The following is a 27,436-nucleotide window of genomic DNA, read 5'->3' as shown; positions in this document are numbered from 1 at the left end:
TTCCCCCTTTTTACACATTGCGGCAAGCAGATTCCCCCTTTTTACACATTGCGTCAGGCAGATTCCCCCTTTTTACACATTGCGGAAGGCAGATTCCCCCTTTTTACACATTCCGGCAAGCAGATTCCCCCTTTTTACACATTGCGGCAGGCAGTCTCCCGATTTTTACACATTGCGGCAGGCAGTCCCCCATTTTTACACATTGCGGCAGGCAGTCCCCCTTCTTGTACATGGAAAGAAAGAAAGAAAGAAAGAAAGAAAGAAAGAAAGAAAGAAAGAAAGAAAGAAAGAAAGAAAGAAGAATTATACTTACCCTCTCCGCTGGCTCAGGCTCCTCGGTGCAGCTTCTGGTCACGATTCCCGGGCAGGAGAGAAGGAGAAGGAGGGAGGTGGAGGAGGGAGCCGCAGCAGCGCTGTGTTATTGGTGGAGGCGCTGCTGCTGCTGCCCCTCTGCTTCACTATAGGCTGTTCTCGGAAGACAGCCTATAGTGAAGCAGAGGGACAGCAGCAGCAGCGCCTCAACCAGTAGTAAAGCGCTGCTGCGGCTCCCTCCTCCACCTCCCTCCTCCTCCTTCTCCCCCGTACCGCTGCGCTCCTCTCCTCTCTGTCCGGGCGGTTGTGTGCTGCGGGCAGCGGTTGCCCGCAGCACTCAGCGGCATGTAATGAGTCAGTTTGACTCATTGCATGCTTTGGGCCCCTGGACAGTGGCGGGCCCCAGTGCAACGCACTGGTTGCACTGGCGGTAGTTCCGCCTCTGGTGCAGTGTCATTTCAGACTGGGCAAGAAGTGGATTGCATTAGCTAATTGCCAAAAGTATACCTTTTAATGATTACCGTATATACTCGAGTATAAGTCGACCCGAATATAAGCCGAGGCACCTAATTTCACCCCAAAAAACTGGGAAAACTTATTGACTCGAGTATAAGCCTAGGGTGGGAAATGCAAGTCTAGCCGTACACAGCCCTCAGTGCCAGATATGCCCCCACATTGCCAGATATGCCCCCACATTGCCAGATATGCCCCCACAGTGCCAGATATGCCCTCATAGTGCCAGATATGCCCCCACAGTGCCGGATATGCCCCCACAGTGCCAGATATGCCCCCACAGTGCCATACTGCCAGATATTCCCCCACGGTGTCAGATATACCCCCACAGTGCTACATGTGCCCCCACAGTGCCAGATATGCCCTCATACTGCCAGATTTTCCCCACGGTGCCAGATATGCCCCCACAGTGCTACACATTCCCCCACAGTGCCAGATATGCCCTCACAGTGCCAGATATACCCTCATGGTGCCAGATATGCACAGCCCCCAACCCCCCCCCCCCCCCCCCCCACTGCCGCCGCCTGTCTCTACTCACCATTGACGGGCTATGTGTAAACGAATGAAGGGGCAGCGGAATGCGGGCAGCAGCAGGCGGTGCGGGCATCGGTGGCCGGCCTTAGGTCATACAGGAAAGTCTGCAGCGGCTGAGGAGGCGGGCGGCGCGGCGGTGCTTCAGCGAGCAGGGAGAGGGAGACGGACGGCTGCAGCAGCGTCACTGATTGATGCACCAATTACAGTGCGCTGCTGCGGCTCCCGTGTCCCCCTCCCTCCTCCTCCTTCCCTCCTTCCCAGAGCTCTCTACGCTCTGCTCCGGAGCATCACTCGAGTATAAGCCGAGGGGGAACTTTTTCAGCACAAAAAATGTGCTGAAAAACTCGGCTTATACTCGAGTATATACGGTAGCTCGTTCCATAGCTGTTGCATGCTTTAACCACTTGCCTGGCATGGTTACATCAGATGCGACCATGCCTGCAAGTGCTTTATCTGACCTGATCGCACAGGATGTGAGCAGTCATATAAACTGTGAAAGCCGCAATGTTTCCGATGGTTGCGATGTTCCCGATCGATGTTGGGAAAAAATTATTTAAAAAAAGAAATAATTTTTTCTTCTTTTTTTTTTTTTGTAACTAAAGTCATTTTGGATAGGGTTAAATTCATGTTTTTCACCTAATTTACTCATTAAAAAACCCCGACAATTTCTGAGCAGTTTATGGGGAAACAAATCGTCAGTTAAGGGAATATACGTACTCCCCTTCTTTATACTAAGAGCAGATTCCACTCTGCCAGACCTGCAGATGGCACATACAGTATTTGTACAGTATATGAGCCTGATTTTATTGGAGGTGCAATCGCTGCAAGTTACATTGAGGCAGCAGGGAGGCACTAATATGTTAATATAGCAGGAGTCATGCTGCATTGGTGATCTTTGGTGCGTCCTAGGATGCAGCATCAGATCACTTGCGACACCAACAGCCAGTTGCGTGACCCGTGGGGTTGTGCAAGGTGGCTGCCGCGGTTCCTACAAAAAAGGCCAGGAAATCTCCACCATCCGACGGAGATCCTGGCCTCGCTACTCTCCTAAAACATGCACATGCACAGTATGGGTCTTGCGCATGCGCAAAGTACTGGACATCGGTACTTTGCCATATGTGCTGCACCTCCAGCCACACCTGAATCAGGCCCTATCTTTGTTGGTTAACCAAGTGATAGGAAGGTATAGCAAATATTCCAAGCACTTACCATCATCAGAAAATGTTGCATCAGCTCCATCAGATTTTGAACATTTTTATCCCCATTAATTTCAAAGTGTTTTGTAAGTTAAGTTCACATGACCAATTTGATCTTTTTTTCCCCTTTATATATCCCACAGGCTGTTCTTTCGGGTGTGGGTTATTAGATCTACACTAAAAAGGTCTACGGTCAATAGGTCTACCACTAATGGTAGACATGCATTAGGTCGACAGGGTCAAAAGGTCGACATAGAGTAGGTAGACAGTATAAATGGTTGGCAGGGTCAAAAGGTTGACACAAAAAAGGTAGACAGATTTATTTATTTATTTTAATTTTTTGGGCTGTTTTGTCACTTTTCTGCCACAAACAAGCCCTATTAGTGCACCGTGTCCCCTCGCATGGCTCGCGCTTCGGGCAAGGTGCCTTGCTCCGCTACTGCTGCCCTCGGCACAGGTCACTCTTCCCAATCGTAGTCCACGTGGATGGTAAAGTATGAAAAAGTTTAAAAAAATTAAAAATAAATAAAAAAACTTGTGTCTACCATATGTATGTTGACCATTGTCCTGTCGACCTTTTGACCTGTTGACCTTTTAACCCTGTCGACCTGTTGAACTGCCTGTCTTTTACATGTCGAACTTTTGACCCTGTTGAGCCAATGCCATTAGTGGTAACCCTATTGACTGTAGACCTTTTTAGTGTAGATCTATAGTCCGGATACCGTTATTTCTTTCAAATTGTACTGCCTTTTATTTAACATATTCTTTCTGAAAGGTTGCCCAAGAACATACATAAAATAAAACAGTAATTTAATAATTTGTCCTACAAATAAATGAAAGTAGACAAACAATTGCAGTACTTTTGAGATCTAGGAAAACATCTCTGATTAAAGGGCACTTATATTTTTTGGCTAATATCACTGTAAAAGCTACATTCTGCAATATACAGTACTTGTATTGTTAACCTGCAGTAGAAAGATTAAAGTATTTAATTTTTGGTGATTTATAGTGCAGCTTTATACCTGCTAGCGTGTTAACTTTTTTTGGGGTGTAGTACGGTATGCCGGCGCTCGGGCTCCCGGCGACCAGCATACCGGCGCCGGGAGCCCGACCGCCGGCATACCGACGGCGTGGCGAGCGCTAAGTAGCCCCTTGCGGGCTCGCTACGCGCGCCACACTATTTTATTCTCCCTCCAGGGGGGTCGTGGACTCCCACGAGGGAGAATAGCTGTCGGTATGCCGGGTGTCGGGATTCCGGCGCCGGTATAATGTGCGCCGGGATCCCGACATTCGGCATACTGAAGACCACCCGTTTTTTTGTGTTCTTTGCTTTATCATGTGTTACTAATACTTTATTTTACTTACATAAAATTGATGTTATATGTCTTTGATGTGGAACCATAAATAATTTATGAAGATGCAGCAAGGCGGCCCATGGCATGAATGCGGTTGTGAGATATCATACACCTAGTTGTGCACATAAAGGTGCCTGATTTAGTATGTATGGGTTGTGTGGACTGCGGGTGAGCGGAGTTAGGCAGATTGTGGAGCTGAATGCTCTTTATATTACACAAATGCAAAAATTAAATACTTGTGCCAAGATATTTATCCAGCTTCAAGGGGTGGAGATTGCACATTTTCTTAGCTTCTTTTATCCTTTTTATTCTTTTTTCCTGGGAAAATGAGAGGTAGCAAAACCTGGACATCTTTTCCACAATGTAGGCACACTTATACGGGAAAGACCAACATGCAGATTATGTGTAAACACTGACAATGGACAGTTTTATATAGCACATAAAAGTACCACAAACTTATGCTCATGTACTGTCACTATTATTATTATTATTATTATTATTATTATCCTTTATTTATATGATGCCACAAGGGATCCGCAGTGCCCAATTGCAGAGAACATAAACAAAATAAGCAAAACAAGAAAACCGTGACAAATAGTTCAAGACAATGTATAGGTCAAGTACAGGGTATATAAACATAGTTGCATAAGCAGACAACACTGGAATAAGTATTAGGGTAGCAGAAAACCGAGGAATTTGGTGCCGTAGAAGGGAGTATGGAGTAGAAGACGGCTTAAGCAATAGAAGCAAAAAGCACATGATTGAAGAGAGCCCTGTGAGTACTTACATACTTAGTTATGACATGAGAGGGGCTCCAATGAATGGTATTTAAGGAGAAAAACTTAATACAGTACTTGTCATTTATTAACATAACAGTTGGTATTTATTAAAGAGCCCAAAGTGATGGTGGAACCATCTTTACATTTGCAGGCATAGCATTCCCATCTCAAACATCAGTTCTGCCTTTATATAGAGCCACTTCTCCTGTATAAGGGTATAAACTGACAAAGTTGCATAAAATCTACAGACTTTTAGAGGGTTAGTTAAAGATTCTCATTGTTTCTCCCTGTAATTTACACTTATTTGTATTGTGCAAGTTCAGTAGAAATTCGTATATACACCCATAGCCATGCTGTCAGAGTCGCATTTTACATTTAGAACCCTTTGATGTTGACCCAAATACAGAGGCAAATGTGCAGTTTGGAGGCAGATCACTTGCAGGTGCTGAACTCCTGGTGCAAAATATAAACTAATGATGACTGAAGCTGCTGCAGTTTGTAAAACCGCTGATTGATAAACCCCTCAAAGCCTGATTTAGAAATGGACATAATTGTAACTTGCATATACAGTGTTTCTCTAACGTCCTAGTGGATGCTGGGGACTCCGTAAGGACCAAGGGGAATAGACGGGCTCCGCAGGAGACTGGGCACTCTAAGAAAGATTTAGTACTACTGGTGTGCACTGGCTCCTCCCTCTATGCCCCTCCTCCGGACCTCAGTTAGAATCTGTGCCCGGACAGAGCTGGGTGCATTTTAGTGAGCTCTCCTGAGCTTGCTAATAAGAAAGTATTTTAGTTAGGTTTTTTATTTTCAGAGAGCTTCTGCTGGCAACAGACTCTCTGCTACATGGGACTGAGGGGAGAGAAGCAAACCTACTAACTGCGGCTAGGTTGCGCTTCTTAGGCTACTGGACACCATTAGCTCCAGAGGGATCGAACACAGGACCCTAACCTTGTCGTCCGTTCCCGGAGCCGCGCCACCGTCCCCCTCGCAGAGCCAGAAGACAGAAGCCGGCGGGTTGAAGCAAGAAGACGTCAAAATCGGCGGCAGAAGACTCCTGTCTTCATATGAGGTAGCGCACAGCACTGCAGCTGTGCGCCATTGCGCCCACACTAACCCACACACTCCGGTCACTGTAGGGTGCAGGGCGCAGGGGGGGGGGGGGGGGGGGGCGCCGCCCTGGGCAGCAATTAAGTACCTCCTGGCAAAAGCAGCATATATACAGTTGGACACTGTTATATGCATGAGCCCCCGCCATTAATTTTACACAAAATCGCGGGACAGAAGCCTGCCGCTGAGGGGGCGGGGCCTTCTTCCTCAGCACTCACCAGCGCCATTTTCTCTCCACAGCTCCGCTGAGAGGAAGCTCCCCAGGCTCTCCCCTGCAGACTCACGGTAGAAAGGGTAAAAAGAGAGGGGGGGGCATATAAATTTAGCGCATTAATCATATATACAGCAGCTACTGGGTAAACACTAAGTTACTGTGTGATTCCTGGGTCATATAGCGCTGGGGTGTGTGCTGGCATACTCTCTCTCTGTCTCTCCAAAAGGCCTTGTGGGGGTCCTGTCCTCATATAGAGCATCCCCGGTGTGTGTGGTGTGTCAGTACGCGTGTGTCGACATGTTTGACGAAGAGGGTTATGTGGAGGCAGAGCAAGTGCAGATGAATGACGTGTCTCCGCCGACGGCGCCGACACCTGATTGGATGGATATGTGGAAGGTGTTAAATGATAATGTAAACTCCTTGCATAAAAGGTTGGATAAAGCTGATGCCTTGGGAAAGTCGGGGTCTCAGCCCATGCCTGATCCTACAGCGCAGAGGCCGTCAGGGTCTCAGAAGCGTCCACTATCCAAAATTGTTGACACAGATATCGACACGCATTCTGACTCCAGTGTCGATGACGATGATGCAAAATTGCAGCCTAAAATGGCTAAAGCCATCCGCTACATGATTATAGCAATGAAGTATGTATTACACATATCAGAGGTAAACCCTGTCCCTGACAAGAGGGTTTATATGTATGGGGAGAAAAAGCAAGAGGTGACTTTTCCCCCTTCACATGAGTTAAATGAATTATGTGAGAAAGCGTGGGATTCCCCCGATAAGAAAGTGCTGGTTACTTATGGCGTACCCTTTCCCGCCAACGGACAGGATGCCCTGGGAATCCTCCCCTAGGGTAGATAAAGCTTTGACACGCTTATCTAAGAAGGTGGCCCTGCCGTCACAGGATACGGCCGCCCTAAAGGATCCTGCAGATAGGAAGCAGGAAAGTATCCTGAAGTCTGTTTATACACATTCAGGTACTCTACTGAGGCCGGCAATTGCGTCGGCCTGGATGTGTAGTGCTGTAGCAGCATGGACAGATAATCTGTCTGGGGAAATGGATACCTTAGACAAGGATACCATTTTACTGACCCTGGGGCATATAAAAGACGCTGTCCTATATATGAGGGATGCCCAGAGCGACATTTGCCTACTGGGCTCTAGAATAAATGCAATGTCAATTTCTGCCAGAAGGGTCCTGTGGACTCGGCAATGGACAGGTGATGCCGACTCCAAAAAGCACATGGAGGTGTTACCTTACAAGGGTGAGGAATTGTTTGGGGACGGTCTCTCGGACCTAGTTTCCACAGCTACGGCTGGGAAGTCAAATTTTTTGCCATATATTCCCTCACAGCCTAAGAAAGCACCGTATTACCAAATGCAGTCCTTTCGATCACAAAGAAGCAAGAAGGTCAGAGGTGCGTCCTTTCTTGCCAGAGGCAGGGGTAGAGGAAAGAAGCTGCACCATACAGCTAGTTCCCAGGAACAGAAATCCTCCCCGGCTTCCACTAAATCCACCGCATGACGCTGGGGCTCCACAGGAGCCAGGAGCGGTGGGGGTTCGTCTACGAAATTTCAGCCACCAGTGGGTTCGCTCACAGGTGGATGCCTGGGCTATACAGCTTGTGTCTCAGGGATACAAGCTGGAATTCGAAGTGATGCCCCCTCACCGTTACCTCAAATCGGCCCTGCCAGCTTCCCCCATGGAACGGGAAGTAGTGTTAGCGGCAATTCACAAGTTATATCTCCAGCAGGTGGTGGTAAAGGTTCACCTCCTTCAACAAGAAAGAGGATACTATTCCACAATGTTTGTGGTACCGAAACCGGACGGTTCGGTCAGACCCATATTGAATTTAAAGTCCCTGAACAATTATCTGAAAAGATTCAAGTTCAAAATGGAATCGCCCAGAGCGGTCATTGCAAGCCTGGAAGAGGGGGATTTTATGGTGTCTCTGGACATCAAGGATGCTTACTTGCATGTCCCCATTTATCCACCTCATCAGGAGTACCTCAGATTTGTGGTACAGGACTGTCATTACCAATTCCAGACGTTGCCGTTTGGGCTCTCCACGGCACCGAGAATATTTACCAAGGTGATGGCAGAAATGATGGTGCAAGCAAGGAGTCACAATTATCCCATACTTGGACGATCTCCTCATAAAGACGAGGTCCAGAGAGCAGTTGCTAATCAGGGTAGCACACTCTCAGGAAGTGTTGCAACAGCACGGCTGGATTCTGAATATCCCAAAGTCGCAGCTGATTCCTACAACGCGTCTGCCTTTTCTGGGCATGATTCTGGACACGGACCAGAAGAAGGTGTTTCTCCCGGCGGAGAAGGCTCAAGAGCTCGTGACTCTAGTCAGAGACCTCTTAAGACCGAAACAGGTGTCGGTGCATCGCTGCACGCGAGTCCTGGGAAAGATGGTGGCATCATACGAAGCCATTCCCTTCGGCAGATTCCATGCGAGGATCTTTCAGTGGGATCTGTTGGACAAGTGGTCCGGATCGCATCTTCAGATGCATCGGCTGATCACCCTGTCCCCGAGGGCCAGGGTCTCTCTTCTATGGTGGCTACAGAGTGCTCACCTTCTCGAGGGCCGCAGGTTCGGCATACAGGACTGGCAGTCACTCAGGGAAGAAACTTCCAAGGGTTGTGGTCAAGTCAGGAGGCTTGTCTGCACATAAATATCCTGGAACTAAGGGCCATATACAACGCCCTGAGTCAAGCGGAGCCTCTGCTTCGCAACCAACCGGTGCTGATTCAGTCAGACAACATCACCGCAGTGGCTCATGTGAACCGCCAGGGCGGCACAAGAAGCAGAGTGGCGATGGCGGAGGCCACCAGGATTCTTCGTTGGGCGGAGAATCACGTGCAAGCACTGTCAGCAGTGTTCATTCCGGGAGTGGACAACTGGGAAGCAGACTTCCTCAGCAGGCACGACCTCCACCCGGGAGAGTGGGGACTTCATCACAAAGTCTTCACTCAGATTACAAATCGATGGGAACAGCCACAGGTAGACATGATGGCGTCCCGTCTCAACAAAAAGCTACAAAGGTATTGCGCCAGGTCAAGAGACCCTCAGGCGATAGCTGTGGACGCACTGGTAACACCGTGGGTGTTCCAGTCGGTCTATGTGTTCCCTCCTCTTCCTCTCATACCCAAGGTGCTGAGAATCGTAAGAAAAAGAGGAGTGAGAACAATACTCATTGTTCCGGATTGGCCAAGAAGGACTTGGTACCCGGAACTGCAAGAAATGCTCACACAGGACCCGGGGCCTCTGCCTCTCAGACAGGACCTGTTGCAACAGGGGCCCTGTCTGTTCCAAGACTTACCGCGGCTGCGTTTGACGGCATGGCGGTTGAACGCAGGATCCTAGCGGAAAAAGGCATTCCGGAAGAAGTTATTCCTACGCTGATAAAGGCTAGGAAGGACGTGACAGCAAGACACTATCACCGTATATGGCGAAAATATGTTGCTTGGTGTGAGGCCAGGAATGCCCCTACAGAGGAATTCCAGCTGGGCCGGTTCCTGCACTTCCTACAGTCTGGAGTGACTATGGGCCTGAAGTTGGGGTCCATACAGGTCCAGATTTCGGCCCTATCCATTTTCTTTCAAAAGGAACTGGCTTCTCTTCCTGAAGTTCAGACGTTTGTTAAGGGAGTGCTGCATATTCAGCCCCCTTTTGTGCCACCAGTGGCACCTTGGGATCTTAACGTGGTGTTGGGTTTCCTGAAATCCCACTGGTTTGAGCCACTTAAGACCGTGGAGCTAAAGTATCTCACGTGGAAGGTGGTCATGCTATTGGCCTTAGCTTCGGCTAGGCGTGTGTCAGAATTGGCGGCTTTGTCATGTAAAAGCCCCTATCTGGTTTTCTATATGGACAGGGCAGAATTACGGACTCGTCCGCAATTTCTGCCGAAGGTGGTGTCATCTTTTCATTTGAACCAACCTATTGTGGTGCCTGCGGCTACTCGTGATTTGGAGGATTCCAAGTTGCTTGATGTAGTCAGGGCTTTGAAGATCTATGTAGCCAGGACGGCTGGAGTCAGGAAGACTGACTCGCTGTTTATCCTGTATGCATCCAACAAGCTGGGTGCTCCTGCTTCAAAGCAAACCATTGCTCGCTGGATCTGTAGCACGATTCAGCAGGCTCATTCTGCGGCTGGTTTGCCGCATCCAAAATCAGTGAAAGCCCATTCCACAAGGAAGGTGGGCTCTTCTTGGGCGGCTGCCCGAGGGGTCTCGGCATTACAGCTTTGCCGAGCAGCTACTTGGTCGGGTACAAACACATTTGCTAAGTTCTACAAGTTTGATACCCTGGCTGAGGAGGACCTTGTGTTTGCCCATTCGGTGCTGCAGAGTCATCCGCACTCTCCCGCCCGTTTGGGAGCTTTGGTATAATCCCCATGGTCCTTACGGAGTCCCCAGGATCCACTAGGACGTTAGAGAAAATAAGATTTTACTCACCGGTAAATCTATTTCTCGTAGTCCGTAGTGGATGCTGGGCGCCCGTCCCAAGTGCGGATTTTCTGCAATACGTGTACATAGTTATTGCTTAATAAAGGGTTATGTTATGTGGGCATCCATTGTTGATGCTCTGTTGTTGTTCATACTGTTGACTGGGTAAGTTTATCACAAGTTATACGGTGTGATTGGTGTGGCTGGTATGAGTCTTACCCTGGATTCCAAAATCCTTTCCATATAATGTCAGCTCTTCCGGGCACAGTTTCCTTAACTGAGGTCCGGAGGAGGGGCATAGAGAGAGGAGCCAGTGCACACCAGTAGTACTAAATCTTTCTTAGAGTGCCCAGTCTCCTGCGGAGCCTGTCTATTCCCCTTGCTCCTTACGGAGTCCCCAGCATCCACTACGGACTACGAGAAATAGATTTGCCGGTGAGTAAAATCTTATTTTTGTTGCACAAGTTACACCTGTATTTTAAATTGAGAGTATCGTAGCTTGTCTTTATGTGTTAGTACAGTATAGTAAACCAGAGAAAACCAGAGACTGTGCACATCACACAGGACTGCATATGGCTTCCTTTTTGCATCAAATGTATTTCTAGACTTGATTTAAAGTTGCACTTATTTAAAAAGGATTAAATTAGGTCCTAATCCCAGTGTTATGATTTCTATGCCTCACTGCCTTCAGACAAGCAGTTTTGTGTCCCCACCTCCTTAGTTTAAGTCAGTGGTATCTCTGGTGGGTGCAGGCCATACTGGGTGACACCATCCGAGGGGGTGACACCACAATAGAATCATCCACCCTGTGCCGGAAGAAGCTGGGGGCTGCCCAGCAGCTCCCAGGTTGTTCGGCAATGCCCCAGAGTCATAACCCAGGGGGTGTGACAATGGGTAACACCAATCCTAGTGTTGCCACTGCTTGATTGACGTAATGCATAACATATCTGCCACTAGAGGAAGGCATGATGGGACAGGTAGTACTGTACTTTGAATTAGAACTGTTCATTGATCAACCAGTGTCATTAGATCTTCCATAGCTGAATACTGACCCCTGATACAGTATGCCATTTTATGGGCTAAGCAATTAAATAAATACCCGCACCAATAGGTAAGGTGAGGGTGGGAGCATTTTCTATTTAGTTTTCGATGTCATCATAGAAAACATAACGAGATTATTTTTTTCCGAAAAGCTTATGGGCCCTACACACTGGCCGACTGGCCGCCGATGTGCCCGATGGCCGACCCCGCAGTGGGGGTGGGTGGGGGGAGGGGGGGGCAGGGGCAGGGAGGGGGTTTGGTGACGGGGGAAGTGAAGTTGCTAGCCGGCACCAATGATGAACGAGCGTGGGGCCGCGCATGCATACACTCTGAAAGATGTGAACGATGTCCCGTTCATTAATGAACAAGATTGTTCATATTTTTCAGTGTACTCGGCCAGTGTGTAGGGCCCATTAGTGTAACTCATACATTTCAGACTTCAAGCTAATCAACTTGTAAACTTTGAGGGGGAAATTCAAATGTTTAAAAAGTCGGTTGGGTGTCTGTTTTTTTCTGTCTATTAGATAAGAAAAAACAGACACCCAACTGACTTTTCAAACATTTGAATTCCCCCCTTATTTTTTAGTTTTGCACATACATCAATTATTAATAAATGCCTCCTCAAATACATGATTTAATCCCCAGGTCATTTTTGTTCATGACGTCTCTTCTACTTACCGTGTGCCCATTTTATTGGAGGAACAAGGGATAATCAAGTATTTTAAGAACAGGCTGGACCTTCCGGTTGATGATGATCCCAGTGAACAGCTCCTGAAGTGGAAGAGAATGGCTGACAGGTACAGTAGGAGACATTTAGTATGCCACATTGTGTTGATTCTCTTATGCAAATTTGCAACAAAAATTATTCTGAAATATATACATATTTATATAATTATAGCCATTGAAAAAAACATAGACACTGTTTATCTGTCCATAAATCTATAGCAATTGTGTTACAGTACGTACAGTCACTGTACTTACCATGAGCATTACTGTTGTCTGTTACCTTAATGCTCCTGATAAAGACTATTAAACATAATATGGGGTCACTTATGAAAACTGGAGCACACCAGAGAGGAAACTTTCTACAACCCATAAAAACTATTGAGCTATTTACTATTTTCTGAACTGTAGTACAAAAATGACAGATAGAATTGGGTTGGTTGCATAATTTCCATACACATCTTACAGGTACTTGTGTTCTGTTACTGGGTCGCTGCAGGACTTCACTTACGTATAAATGTATATCAATTTGTCATAGATGATGTTCTGAACTCTGTATCTAGGTGCATTTTTTTTATTGTATCTAGTTTGTTTATAATATTTATATATATATATATATATATATACATACACATACGAAGGATCCCATATGCATGGGAAGGATGGCACTCCGCGGACTTCTTTAACAAGGTGATTTTATTGCTAACGTTTTAAGACCTAAACGGTCTTTTTCTCAAGGTGCTGGAAAACAATACATTAAAAGTGCTTACCTTAAATAGCAGTGTGGGACTACAGGTGCGTTCGTGCAGTCCGCCCTCCGGACGCCGTCCTCGAGGTCTCTGACGTCATCATCTGCGGACCAGCTGTATCGCAAGGCATTGTGGGGAGGTTACCATGGAAACCCGTGTGTTACACGGGCCCGGCGCCCTCTGCCATGGATTTGTGTATAGGGTTGCTAAGCAGCAATGGGTTGCTATGGTGAGAGACGGAAAGCCCCGGGCGCGCTGCAGGAATGCATCTGGAGAAAAAGAACAAACATAATACTTATATTATAAATCATGTGAAAATTAAAGTTAAAAACATGGAAAAGGGAATAATCATTTAACTATATATAGTAATAGAGCAATTGACACTTTGTCGATCGGCACAGAAAGTAATACATAAACTAAAGGACAAGCTTATTCCAAAAGAGTGTTCCAAGAGATTTTATCATTTAGTCCCTTGGGGTGAATAGTGTAGTGCGCATTACTAGCAACCCAGTAGAAGTCGAGCCACAGGTGGATTTAATAGTACAAAAAATTTTAGCCAGGGGTTACAATCACAAGATCTTGTTACAACAGAAACAGGAAGTATTAAAAATGACAAGAACTCAACTATTGAATGCCTCTCCTCCTAATAAAGAAAACAGCTTACTTCCATTTATTACGGAGTTTACATTGGGTACCTCAGTAGTACCCAGGGTTGCTAGTAATGCGCGCTACACTATTCACCCCAAGGGACTAAATGATAAAATCTCTTGGAACACTCTATTGGAATAAGCTTGTCCTTTAGTTTATGTATTACTTTCTGTGCCGATCGACAAAGTGTCAATTGCTCTATTACTATATATAGTTAAATGATTATTCCCTTTTCCATGTTTTTAACTTTAATTTTCACATGATTTATAATATAAGTATTATGTTTGTTCTTTTTCTCCAGATGCATTCCTGCAGCGCGCCCGGGGCTTTCCGTCTCTCACCATAGCAACCCAGTGCTGCTTAGCAACCCTATGCACAAATCCACGGCAGAGGGCGCCGGGCCCGTGTAACACACGGGTTTCCATGGTAACCTCCCCACAATGCCTTGCGATACAGCTGGTCCGCAGATGATGACGTCAGAGACCTCGAGGACGGCGTCCGGAGAGCGGGCTGCACGAACGCACCTGTAGTCCCACACTGCTATTTAAGGTAAGCACTTTTAATGTATTGTTTTCCAGCACCTTGAGAAAAAGACCGTTTAGGTCTTGAAACGTTGGCAATAAAATCACCTTGTTTAAGAAGTCCGCGGAGTGCCATCCTTCCCATGCATATGGGTTCCTTCGTACATTGTCTGTAGGAACGGCACCCCGGCAGCTGCACAGCATTACAGAGTGCCTCTCAACTTATGTATTTGTATATGTGTATATATATATATACACTGCTCAAAAAAATAAAGGTAACACTAAAACAACACATCCTAGATCTGAATGAATTAAATATTCTTATTAAATACTTTGTTCTTTACATAGTTGAATGTGCTGACAACAAAATCACACAAAAATTATCAATGGAAATCAAATTCATTAACCCATGGAGGTCTGGATTTGGAGTCACACTCAAAATTAAAGGGGAAAAACGCACTACAGGCTGATCCAACTTTGATGTAATGTCCTTAAAACAAGTCAAAATGAGGCTCAGTATTGTGTGTGGCCTCCACGTGCCTGTATGACCTCCCTACAATGCCTGGGCATGCTCCTGATGAGGTGGCGGATGGTCTCCTGAGGGATCTCCTCCCAGACCTGGACTAAAGCATCCGCCAACTCCTGGACAGTCTGTGGTTCAACGTGGCGTTGGTGGATGGAGCGAGACATGATGTCCCAGATGTGCTCAATTGGATTCAGGTCTGGGGAACGGGCGGGCCAGTCCATAGCATTAATGCCTTCGTCTTGCTGGAACTGCTGACACACTCCAGCCACATGAGGTCTAGCATTAGGAGGAACCCAGGGCCAACCGCACCCGCATATGGTCTCACAAGGGGTCTGAGGATCTCATCTCGGTACCTAATGGCAGTCAGGCTACCTCTGGCGAGCACATGGAGGGCTGTGCAGCCCCCCCAAAGAAATGCCATCCCACACCATTACTGACCCACTGCCAAACCGGTCATGCTGGAGGATGTTGCAGGTAGCAGAACGTTCCCCTTGGCATCTCCAGACTCTGTCACGTCTGTCACATGTGCTCAGTGAGAACCTGCTTTCATCTGTGAAGAGCACAGGGAGCCAGTGGCGAATTTGCCAGTCTTGGTGTTCTCTGGCAAATGCCAAACGTCCTGCACGGTGTTGGGCTGTAAGCACAACCCCCACCTGTGGACGCCGGGCCCTCATACCACCCTCATGGAGTCTGTTTCTGATCGTTTGAGTAGACACATGCACATTTGTGGCTTGCTGGAGGTCATTTTGCAGGGCTCTGGCAGTGCTCCTCCTGTTCCTCCTTGCACAAAGGCGGAGGTAGCAGTCCTGCTGCTGGGTTGTTGCCCTCCTACGGCCTTCTCCACGTCTCCTGATGTACTGGCCTGTCTCCTGGTAGCTCCTCCATGTTCTGGACACTACGCTGACTGACACAGCAAACCTTCTTGCCACAGCTCGCATTGATGTGCCATCCTGGATGAGCTGCACTACCTGAGCCACTTGTGTGGGTTGTAGACTCCGTCTCATGCTACCACTAGAGTGAAAGCACCGCCAGCTTTCAAAAGTGACCAAAACATCAGCCAGAAAGCATAGGAGCTGAGAAGTGGTCTGTGGTCACCACATGCAGAATAACTCCTTTATCGGGGGTGTCTTGCTAATTGCTTATAATTTCCACCTGTTGTCTATTCCATTTGCACAACAGCATGTGAAATTGATTGTCAATCAGTGTTGCTTCCTAAGTGGACAGTTTGATTTCACAGAAGTGTGATTGACTTGGAGTTACATTGTGTTGTTTAAGTGTTCCCTTTATTTTTTTGAGCAGTGTATATATATAATTTCATCCATCAAAACGAAAACCCTTACAAAAAGTATAGAAGACCAGAAAAGATACCATTATACCGGGTCACAGTATGTAACACCTACAGATGGCACACAGATTATCTGGACAAATGTAGACTGTACCACTCGCACTTGCTCATGCCTCTGACCAGTAGAGGGGACTAGATTATTCTGTGATCTGTGGGGGTCTCCAAAATTGTACATGGTACACAGTTATCTTCATCACACCTATGTACAACTCAACAACTATACCAAGGCCTCCATTTATCAAAGTGCGTGCAGTGCAGTGCTAAATATAGTTTGTCCTCGATGTGGTAAATATGTTTTATTGCCTTTTAGTTAACATGTATTTCTTACCTGGCGAGCGATAGGGTTATTTAAGCTGTCAGCACTGCATTTTTTCACTCAAGCAACGCCGGCGAATGATTAATGGGGGTTTCAAGTGTGTGCATGCGCCGTCTGTTGTTAATTTTCAGCACATCCGCAGTTACGACATGGCAACCAATCTTTAGAGACAGCTTCACCTGACCACACAACCTGTTACACAGGATGTTACCCTAGAAACCCGGCGGCCATGGGGCATGATGGGGTTACAACCAAATGCCGTGGCGAGAGTGCAGGGTACATATCGCCGGACCACTAAATAACTTGAGGAGGACGGTGAGGGGCAGCAGTAAGGTAAACGATCGGTATATTTAGATTACCGCTCATTGATAAATGCAACTGGAATAATTATTCCTATGGGGAAACGAAGTGATGATAGCACTGGTTAAAAATGGCATTATCCGCTATAATAATAAAAAAAGCCCTTAAATATATTATAAAGAAAAACTCATTGATAAATGTGGACCCAAGTTACAAGTCTGGACCCATTTTGCTAATGCTAAGACTGAGCTGGACAGGTAATATTGGACAGTTAACTTTCTGGATTGAAAAAGGGGACTCTTGTACAGTCTGTATAACATATATAATATCTTTTTTGTCCTCAATGGAATCCTAGGATGCAGGGTGGTGCAGATTTTTTTTTACATGTTAAATGTACTCTTGTGTTCCCAATACAGTTGGTTTGTAATTTGGGATATATCCATAGTAAGTAAACTCCCCTTACACCTCTGTGATGTATTTACAGTAATATCCAATACGCATGTAACAGTTGTCAATAGAACCAACTCCTCCATTACATTACATCCTTTTTATGAGCTTGTACCCAAAACTGAACTGCATATTCAAAGTGATGCCCCTCCAGTAAATTACAATGATATCTGTTGAGTCATTATTTTTGTCCCCAGGCGATTCCTTTTGGGTTGGAGATGAAAATTTAAAATGGCACTTGCAGTCAGTGTAAAGCCCAACGTGCTGTACACTGACTGTGACTTCCATTTTAAATTATCAGGAAGTGGCGTTTCCGTAAATAAATTCCATAGCTTTATATTTATCAATATGAACACTCATCTGAATTATTGCTGCCCAGTATCTCAATTTATAAAGGTCTCCTTTTAATGTTAATGTATCTTTTGTGGGCTGAAAATTGAAATGCAATAAAATTAAACTGTTGTCTTTTGGCAAAAGTGATCAAATAGTTCGATCAATGAGAATAAATACAATTTATAACTGTAGTGTCAAAGAAACCTTAGGTGCATATAAAAGGAACAGGGGCCAGAGCCACGGCCATTACCCACGGAACGTGGGACTACACCAAAACTGGGGGATCTTGTAAATACATTCTCGCTTCATACCATAAGGTACTGGGAAAGCATCGTATAATGTCTTCTTTGATAGGGGTGGGTAAAACTGCAATAAAACTCTCCCAAGTGTCAAATAAATTTTCCGTATGGGATTCTTTCTGAAGAGAGGCTTCCAACCAGTCCATGTGGCAAATAAGAAACAAATTTTCTTTAAATATCTCTAGAGTTGGGGCTGAGCTATGCATCCATAGTTGTAAGATTGATTTTCGGGCTGCCGAGGAAATAGCCAATAAGAGTTTTTTAACTGCTTTGGGTGCTCTAGTACCTGGAGGCAGTATTCGGAAGATTGCCCATTCAGGTGTAAAAGGTGCGTAATTGACTAAGTGTGTGAAAGAAAATTTCCAGATATGTAACCAAAACCTCCTAATCAGTGGGCAAGCCCAAAGGCAATGAAATAAATCAGCGGAAGGGTGACCACATTTAGGGCAAGAGGAATCTGCTAGTATACCAATTGTATATCCTCTATTAGGAGATATGTATGAGCGATGGAATATGTTATAATACATTTCGGTATATTTCATTGCAGGAAACGTATTGACCGAGATAAGTAGCATTTTTAAGAGGTCTTCTGTTGTTAAGGAGGGGAAATGTTCCAGCTATTTAGTCATCCCCGTTTTTATCAAAGAATAGTCACCAATCTTTAAGGTAACAAATACGTGCGGCATGGCTATATAATAAAATATCTGAAAAACCAATGCCACCATTCATTTTTCTTTGACAAAGTTTGAACAATCCAATTCTGGCGCGTCCATTATTCCAAATAAATTTGCGAAATATGGAGGTAATTTCTATGAGATCTTTTTGAGATTGTAATACTGGGTGAACCTGCAGAGGGTACAACAAGTTTTGGGAAATCTATCATGCGTATCAGATTCACTCTGCCCAGATATGACAATTGGAGACAGCTCATCCCCCTCAAGTCAGCAGAAATTTTTGAGATTATTTTCTTCACATTAATGTCGTATAGATTATTAATGTGTTTGGGGAGAAGTATGCCTAAATACGAGATTTGTTTCTTAGCCCAATTGACAGGTATATGTGCTGCCCATGTGGGGCGATAGAATCCTTTTTAAATAGAGTGCCTGTGTTTTATCCAAGTTGACTGTGAAACCAGACACAGAACCCAGTTCATTGATCAACTGTATAAGTGGGATCAAGGAGGACCTTGGGTTGGACATAGTAACATAGTAACTAAGATTGAAAAAAGACAATTGTCCATCGAGTTCAACCTATTTGTGGTCTCCTATGCAGTCTTATTATAGTACTAGTTATTTTTATGTTAGGACTAGTTATATTAACTATAATGCGTGCCTACGCACCATAACCCTGAATATCTTTATCCAATAGGAATTTATTTAACCCATTCTTAAAGGTGTTGACTGAGTCCGCAGTTACTACTCTCTCAGGCAGAAAATTCCAAACACGTATTGTCCTTACTGTGAAAAAACCTTTTCGCCTCAATGTGCGGAAACTCCTCTAACCTAAGCGAGTGACCACCTGTCCTCTGTGCTGATCTTATAGAAAACAGGTCCCTCCCAAGCTCTGTGTATTGACCCCTTATATATTTGTAGATGTTGATCATGTCCCCTCTTAGTCTCCTCTTTTCCAATGTAAACATGCCTAGCCTTGCAAGCCTTTCCTCGTATTCCAGCGTCTCCATGCCCTTGATTAGTTTGGTCGCCCGCCTCGGAAATGTGTCTAGCTCCAGGATATCCTTTTTGTAATATGGTGCCCAAAATTGCACACAATATTCAAGATGAGGCCTCACTACTGATTTATATAATGGGAGTATAATACTCTCGTCCCTTGCATCAATTCCCCGTTTTATGCATGCTAATATCTTCTTTGCTGCACTCCTACTTTGGGTACTGCTGCTTAATTTGTTATCTTTGTGAACCCCTAAGTCTTTTTCCAGTACAGAATTCCCTAATATTACCCCATTTAGTATGTAGGTGTTATTTTTGGTCTTGCCCCCACAGTGCATTATCTTACACTTGTCTGTGTTGAATCTCATTCTCCATTTTGCTTCCCATGCTTCCAGTTTAGTTAAGTCATTCTGAAGAGACTCAGCATCCCCCTCTGTATTTTTAACCTTACACAATTTGGTATCGTCTGCGAAAATTGATACCATGCTCTTTAGACCTACTGTTAGGTCGTTGATGAAAATGTTGAACAAAAGTGGTCCAAGTACAGACCCTTGTGGCACACCACTTAGTACTTTAGTCCAATATGAAAATGATCCATTGACCACAACGCGCTGCTCCCTATTATCTAACCAATTACTGACCCAAGTGCATATTGTGCTCCCTATCCCTATTTCTTGTAGCTTATAGATAAGACGCATGTGTGGTACAGTGTGGAAAGCTTTGGCAAACTCTAAAAAGATTATATCCACCTCCTTACCCTGATCCAGGTTCGCACTTACTTGTTTTAAAAGCCAAGTAAGTTGGTCTGTCATGATCTGTCCTTCACAAATCCATGTTGGTTCCTTTTAATGACCTTATTTGCTGGTATATTAGAAGGTCATCTGCAAACGCTGTTAGATTAATTTCAGTTTGGCCTACGGGAATGCCCTTTAACAAAGGCCAGGATTCAATTATCCGCAACAAGGGGTCCAGGCACCTTGACGGGTGCCACGACACATAGTTGTTGGTGTACTCTTGGTGCCATTAATCAAAACAGAGGTGGTCGGGGAGTCCTAAAAAAAATTAATTAAGTTAATGAAGTTCGGGCCAAATGCATGTTGAGTTAATATACTAAATAATAAGGGCCATGATACTGTGTCAAAGGCTTTTTGGGCATCGAGGCTCAGAAGCATGTTTCGAGCTATCGGGTTATTATTGGCAGCTATAATTGCTGCGATCGCTGTACGAATATCTTTCACCGATTGTCGTCCGCTTATAAAACCTAACTGATGGTAAGAAAAAATGGAATTAGAAAATGATTGCAGTCTAGTGGAAATAATTTTAGATAGAATTTTAAAGTCTACATTAAGTACGGTTATAGGACGGTAAGAGCTAAGTAAGGTTGGGTCACGGTCAGGTTTTGGGATCAGAGTAGTGAAAGCGTTATTGAACGTAGAATAGGTAGGGTGACTTTTATGTATCGAAAGATAGAGTTCTAATGTAGGTAGAATATCTGTTTTTAGAATGTTAAAGTATTTCCCTGAGAACCCATCAGGTCCAGGAGTTTTGCAAGTATGTAGAGATGCTATTGCCAAAGATATTTCGAGTTCAGTTATGTCTGCATCTAATAATTCAATTTGCTCAGACGTTAATGTAGGTAACTTGGCTTCCCTAAGTATAGAATCAATGGAGAATTGAGTCGAGGGCATTGCAGAATATAAATCCTCGTAGTACTTGCAGAACGCTGATGCGATATCTGAAGTTTTAGTCAGAGAGGGGGAGGTATTATCTACCTTATTTGAAACTATATGGTTTCTTCGTCAATAAGTTTTGGTTAAGGAGGCCAATAAGCGACCTGTGCGTGCATCCCATCTATAATATCTGTTTTTCGTATAATCCAATCGCAATTGAGCTTGAGTTAATAGGAAGTCTTCCAATAAAGACTTTGCCTGTTTATAAATGACGAAGTTCTCTTCAGAAGTATTATGTAAATAGGTTGAAAATTAGTTCTGTAAGCCATCCTGAAGAGAGTCATATTGTTGTTTTTGAGTTTTGTTGCGATTGGAGACATACGAAATTATGTAACCGCGCATCACAGATTTAGAGGCCTCCCAGAAAAGGACAGGAGTATCCCAGTGAGCGATATTGTTATCTACGTAGTTTTGCCAATGGTGTTGTAAATATTTTCGAAAATGTTCCGATTGGAACAAATAAGCCGGAAATTTCCAGGTGCGGTGTTGGAAACTAGTAACTGGCAGTTTAAAAGAAAATTTGATAGGGACATGGTCAGATATGATTATGTCTTTAATATTAGCTGAGTCCACTGCTGTAACTAAACTATCAGCCACTAGAAAATAGTCTATTAGAGATGTGGAGTGGTGAACTCAAGAAAAGAAGGTAAAAGTTTTATCCGATGGATGAAAAAGTCTCCATGGGGTATATTTACTAAAATTCGTATTTTTCAGAATGAGGTTAAAGTTCAAACACGAATGACATCGCAAGTGTAAATTTGCAACTTTTTGAATTTATTACGACTAATTTACTAAGCTGTCGTATTCTGCATTTTCGTGTTTTCCGATGTCGATGTCATTCGTATTTTTTGGCAGTGTTTTACGGGAGTGAATAGTAAAACACTGCCGACATTAACACAATGAATCTCGGCCACATCTGTGAGATCCGTGCAGGACTTCATTGTGCACCTTTCGTAAAAAAAATAACATTGTTACAAATCGGAAAAAAAAAATGCGTGGGGTCCCCCTCCCTAAGCTAAACCAGCCTCGGGCTCTTTGAGCCAGTCCTGGTTGACAAAATATGGGGTAAAAAATGACAGGGGTTCCCCCATATTTCATAAACCAGCACCGGGCTCTGCGCCTGGTCCTGGTTCCAAAAATACGGGGGACAAAAAGCGTAGGGGTCCCCCGTATTTTTGAAACCAGCACCGGGCTCCACTAGCCAGGTACATAATGCCACAGCCGGGGGACACTTTTATACTGGTCCCGGCGGCCCTGGCATTACATACCCAACTAGTCACCCCTGGCTGGGGTACCCTGGAGGAGTGGGAACCCCTTAAATCAAGGGGTCCCCCCCTCCAGCCACCCAAGGGCCAGGGGTGAAGCCCGAGGCTGTCCCCCCCCCCATCCAAGGGCGGCGGATGGGGGGCTGATAGCCTTGTGAAAAAAAATTGAATATTGTTTTTAGTAGCAGTACTACAAATCCCAGGAAGCCTCCCCCACAAGCTGGTACTTGGAGAACCACAAGTACCAGCATGCGGTGGCAAACCGGGACCGCTGGTACCTGTAGTACTACTACTAAAAAAATACCCAAATAAAAACAGGAGACACACACTGTGACAGTATAAGTTTATTACATACATGCACACCTCCAAACATACATACTTACCTATGTTCACACGAGGCTCGGTCCTCTTCTCCATGTAGAATCCTAGGGCTACCTGTGAAAAAAATTATACTCACATAATCCAGGGTACCTTCTGTTCTTTGTATAATCCACGTACTTGGCAAAATAAAAAAACGGAAACCCGACCACGCACTGAAAGGGGCCCCATGTTTTCACATGGGACCCCTTTCCCCGACTGCCAGGACCCCCCCTGACTACTGTCAAAGAGGGTCCCTTCTGCCAATCAGGGAGCGCCACGTCGTGGCACCCTCCTGATTGGCTGTGTGCTCCTGTAGTGTCTGTGAGGCAGCACACGGCAGAGATACAATGTAGCGCCTATGCGCTCCATTGTATCCAATGGTGGGAACTTTGCGGTCAGCGGTTGACCGAAAGTAACCTCACCGCTGACCGCAAAGTTCCCACCATTGGATACAATGGAGCGCATAGGCGCTCCATTGTATCTCTGCCGTGTGCTGCCTCACAGACACTACAGGAGCACACAGCCAATCAGGAGGGTGCCACGACGTGGCGCTCCCTGATTGGCAGAAGGGACCCTCTTTGACAGTAGTCATGGAGGGTCCTGGCAGTCGGGGAAAGGGGTCCCATGTGAAAACATGGGGCCCCTTTCAGTGCGTGGTTGGGTTTCCGTTTTTTTATTTTGCCAAGTACGTGGATTATACAAAGAACAGAAGGTACCCTGGATTATGTGAGTATAATTTTTTTCACAGGTACCCCTAGGATTCTACATGGAGAAGAGGACCGAGCCTCGTGTGAACATAGGTAAGTATGTATGTTTGGAGGTGTGCATGCATGTAATAAACTTATACTGTCACGGCGTGAGTCTGCTGTTTTTATTTGGGTATTTTTTTAGTAGTAGTAATAAAGGTACCAGCGGGCCCGGTTTTCCACCGCATGCTGGTACTTGTGGTTCTCCAAGTACCAGCTTGCGGGGGAGGCTTGCTGGGATTTGTAGTACTGCTACTAAAAACAATATTCACATTTTTTTCACAAGGCTATCAGCCCCCCATCCGCCACCCTTGGATGGGGGGGACAGCCTCGGGCTTCACCCCTGGCCCTTGGGTGGCTGGAGGGGGGGACCCCTTGATTTAAGGGGTTCCCACTCCTCCAGGGTACCCCGGCCAGTGGTGACTAGTTGGGTATGTAATGCCAGGGCCGCCGGGACCAGTATAAAAGTGTCCCCCGGCTGTGGCATTATGTACCTGGCTAGTGGAGCCCGGAGCTGGTTTCAAAAATACGGGGGACCCCTACGCTTTTTGTCCCCCGTATTTTTGGAATCAGGACCAGGCGCAGAGCCCGGTGCTGGTTGTTAAAATATGGGGGAACCCCTGACATTTTTTCTCTATCGTCCTAGTGGATGCTGGGGACTCTGTAAGGACCACGGGGATAGACGGGCTCCGCAGGAGACATGGGCACTTTAAGAAAGAATTTAGGTTCTGGTGTGCACTGGCTCCTCCCTCTATGCCCCTCCTCCAGACCTCAGTTTGATACTGTGCCCAGACGAGCTGGGTGCTTTTCAGTGAGCTCTCCTGAGTTTGCTGAGAGAAAGTATTTTGTTAGGTTTTTTATTTTCAGGGAGCTCTGCTGGCAACAGACTCCCTGCATCGTGAGACTGAGGGGAGAGAAGCAGCCCTACTCTCTGAAGCTAGGTACTGCTTCTTAGGCTACTGGACACCATTAGCTCCAGAGGGATCGGTACGCAGGATTTCACCCTCGCCGTCCGGTCCCGGAGCCGCGCCGCCGCCCCCCTCGCAGAGCCGGAAGACAGAAGCCGGGTGAGTATGAGAAGCAAAGAAGACTTCACAGGCGGCAGAAGACTCCGTGTTCTTCACTGAGGTAACGCACAGCACTGCAGCTGTGCGCCATTGCTCCACACACCTACACATACTCCGGTCACTGTAGGGTGCAGGGCGCTGGGAAGGGGGGGGGGGGCGCCCTGGGCAGCATTTGGGACCTCTATTGGCAAAGTTAAGCATATATACAGCTGGGCACTGTATATATGTATGAGCCCCCGCCAACAAATTGCATATTTAAGCGGGACAGAAGCCAGCCGCCGAGGGGGCGGGGCTTCTTCCTCAGCACTCACCAGCGCCATTTTTTCTCCACAGCTCCGCTGAGAGGAAGCTCCTCAGGCTCTCCCCTGCAGATACACGGTAGAAGAGGGTAAAAAGAGAGGGGGGTGGGCACATAATTAGGCATTTGGGACCTCTATTGGCAAAGTTAAGCATATATACAGCTGGGCACTGTATATATGTATGAGCCCCCGCCAACAAATTGCATATTTAAGCGGGACAGAAGCCAGCCGCCGAGGGGGCGGGGCTTCTTCCTCAGCACTCACCAACGCCATTTTTTCTCCACAGCTCCGCTGAGAGGAAGCTCCCCAGGCTCTCCCCTGCAGATACACGGTAGAAGAAGGTAAAACGAGAGGGGAGTGGGCACATAATTAGGCGCAAAAAGCAATATAACAGCAGCTACTGGGTTTATAGCGCTGGGGTGTGTGCTGGCATACTCTCTCTGTCTCTCCAAAGGGCCTTGTGGGGGAATTGTCTTCAGAGAGGGCATTCCCTGTGTGTGTGGTGTGTCGGTACGCTTGTGTCGACATGTCTGATGAAGGCTATGTGGAAGCAGAGCGGGAGCGAATGAATGTGGTGTCTCCGCCGACGGCGCCGACACCTGATTGGATCGATATGTGGAATGTTTTAAAATGATAATGTTAATTCCTTGCATAAAAAGTTAGAAAAAGCTGAAGCCTCTGTACAGTCAGGGTCCCAACCCATGCCTGATCCTATGTCGCAGAGGCCGTCAGGGTCTCGGAAGCGCCCACTATCCCAAACTGTTGACACAGATACCGACATGGATTCTGACTCCAGTGTCGATTACGATGATGAAAACTTACAGCCAAAATTGGCTAAATCCATCCGTTATATGATTATAGCAATTAAGGATGTGTTGCACATCACAGAGGAAACCCCAGTCCCTGACAAGAGGGTGCATATGTATGAGGGAAAGAAGCCGGAGGTAACCTTTCCCCCCCCTCACACGAGCTAAATGAGTTATGTGAAAAGGCTTGGGAATCTCCAGATTAAAAAATGCAGATTTCCAAAAGGATTCTTATGGCTTATCCTTTCCCGCCAACGGACAGGTTACGCTGGGAATCCTCCCCTAGTGTGGACAAAGCTTTAACACGCTTATCCAAGAAGGTAGCCCTGCCGTCCCAGGATACGGCTACCCTCAAAGATGCTGCGGATCGCAAACAGGAGGTTACCCTGAAGTCCATTTATACACATTCAGGTACCTTACTGAGGCCGGCAATCGCGTCGGCCTGGGTGTGTAGTGCTGTAGCAGCATGGACGGATACCTTATCTGAGGAAATTGATACCTTCGACAAGGATACTGTATTGTTGACCCTGGGGCATATTAAAGACGCTGTCCTATATATGAGAGATGCTCAAAGAGACATTAGTCTACTGGGTTCTAGAATAAATGCTATGTCGATTTCTGCCAGAAGGGTCCTGTGGACTCGGCAATGGACAGGTGATGCCGACTCAAAAAGGCAAATGGAGGTTTTACCTTACAAGGGTGAGGAATTGTTTGGGGAGGGTCTCTCGGACCTGGTCTCCACAGCTACAGCTGGAAAGTCAAATTTTTTGCCTTTTATTCCCTCACAGCCTAAGAGAGCACCGTATTATCAAATGCAGTCCTTTCGATCACAAAGAAACAAGAAAGTCCGAGGTGCGTCCTTTCTTGCCAGAGGCAGGGACAGAGGTAAGAAGCTGCACAACGTAGCTAGTTCCCAGGAACAGAACTCCTCCCCTGCCTCTACAAAATCCACCGCATGACGCTGGGGCTCCACAGGCGGAGCTAGGCCCGGTGGGGGCACGTCTTCGAAATTTCAGCCACAAGTGGGTTCACTCCCAGATGGATCCCTGGGCGATAGAAATGGTGTCTCAGGGTTACAAGCTGGAATTCGAAGAGATGCCCCCTCACCGATACCGCAAATCGGCCCTACCAGCTTCCCCCCACGATAGGGAAATAGTGTTAATTGCAATTCACAAATTGTATCTTCAACAGGTGGTGGTCAAGGTTCCCCTCCTTCAACAGGGAAGGGGTTATTATTCGACCATGTTTGTAGTCCCGAAACTGGACAGTTCGGTCAGACCCATATTGAATTTAAAATCCCTGAACATATACCTGAAAAGGTTCAAGTTCAAGATGGAATCGCTGAGAGCGGTCATCACAAGCCTGGAAGTGGGGGATTTTATGGTGTCTCTGGACATAAAGGATGCATACCATCATGTCCCCATTTATCCACCTCATCAGGCGTACCTCAGATTTGTGGTACAGGATTGTCATTACCAATTTCAGACGTTGCCGTTTGGTCTCTCCACGGCACCGAGAATATTTACCAAGGTAATGGCGGAAATTATGGTACTCCTGCAGAAGCAAGGGGTCACCATTATCCTGTACTTGGACGATCTTCTCATAAAAGCGAGATCAAGAGAGCAGTTGCTGAGCAGCGTCGCACTTTCTCTGGAAGTGTTACGGCAACACGGCTGGATTCTGAATATTCCAAAGTCGCAGTTGGTTCCTACGACTCGTCTGCCTTTCCTGGGCATGATTCTAGACACAGACCAGAAAAGGGTTTATCTCCCGATA

At 46.1% G+C, this 27,436-nt stretch overlaps 1 protein-coding gene across 3 annotated transcripts in view; it reads left to right on the top strand.

Moving 5' to 3' along the window:
• The window catches only part of CTPS2 (CTP synthase 2), an 848,459-nt gene that overhangs the window by 208,244 nt on the left and 612,779 nt on the right, over window positions 1-27,436 (top strand). For all 3 annotated transcript variants that reach the window (XM_063955808.1, XM_063955806.1, XM_063955807.1), the window contains one exon: window positions 12,159-12,310. In XM_063955808.1, the coding sequence (XP_063811878.1) occupies window positions 12,159-12,310 (152 nt within the window). The remainder of the gene's footprint in view (window positions 1-12,158; window positions 12,311-27,436) is intronic.

The sequence above is a fragment of the Pseudophryne corroboree genome, chromosome 2 (genome assembly GCF_028390025.1).
Source record: "Pseudophryne corroboree isolate aPseCor3 chromosome 2, aPseCor3.hap2, whole genome shotgun sequence".
Classification (NCBI taxonomy): Eukaryota; Metazoa; Chordata; class Amphibia; order Anura; family Myobatrachidae; genus Pseudophryne; species Pseudophryne corroboree.
Note: the sequence above shows the minus strand (reverse complement) of the source record. Positions and strands in the feature narration are given on the sequence as shown.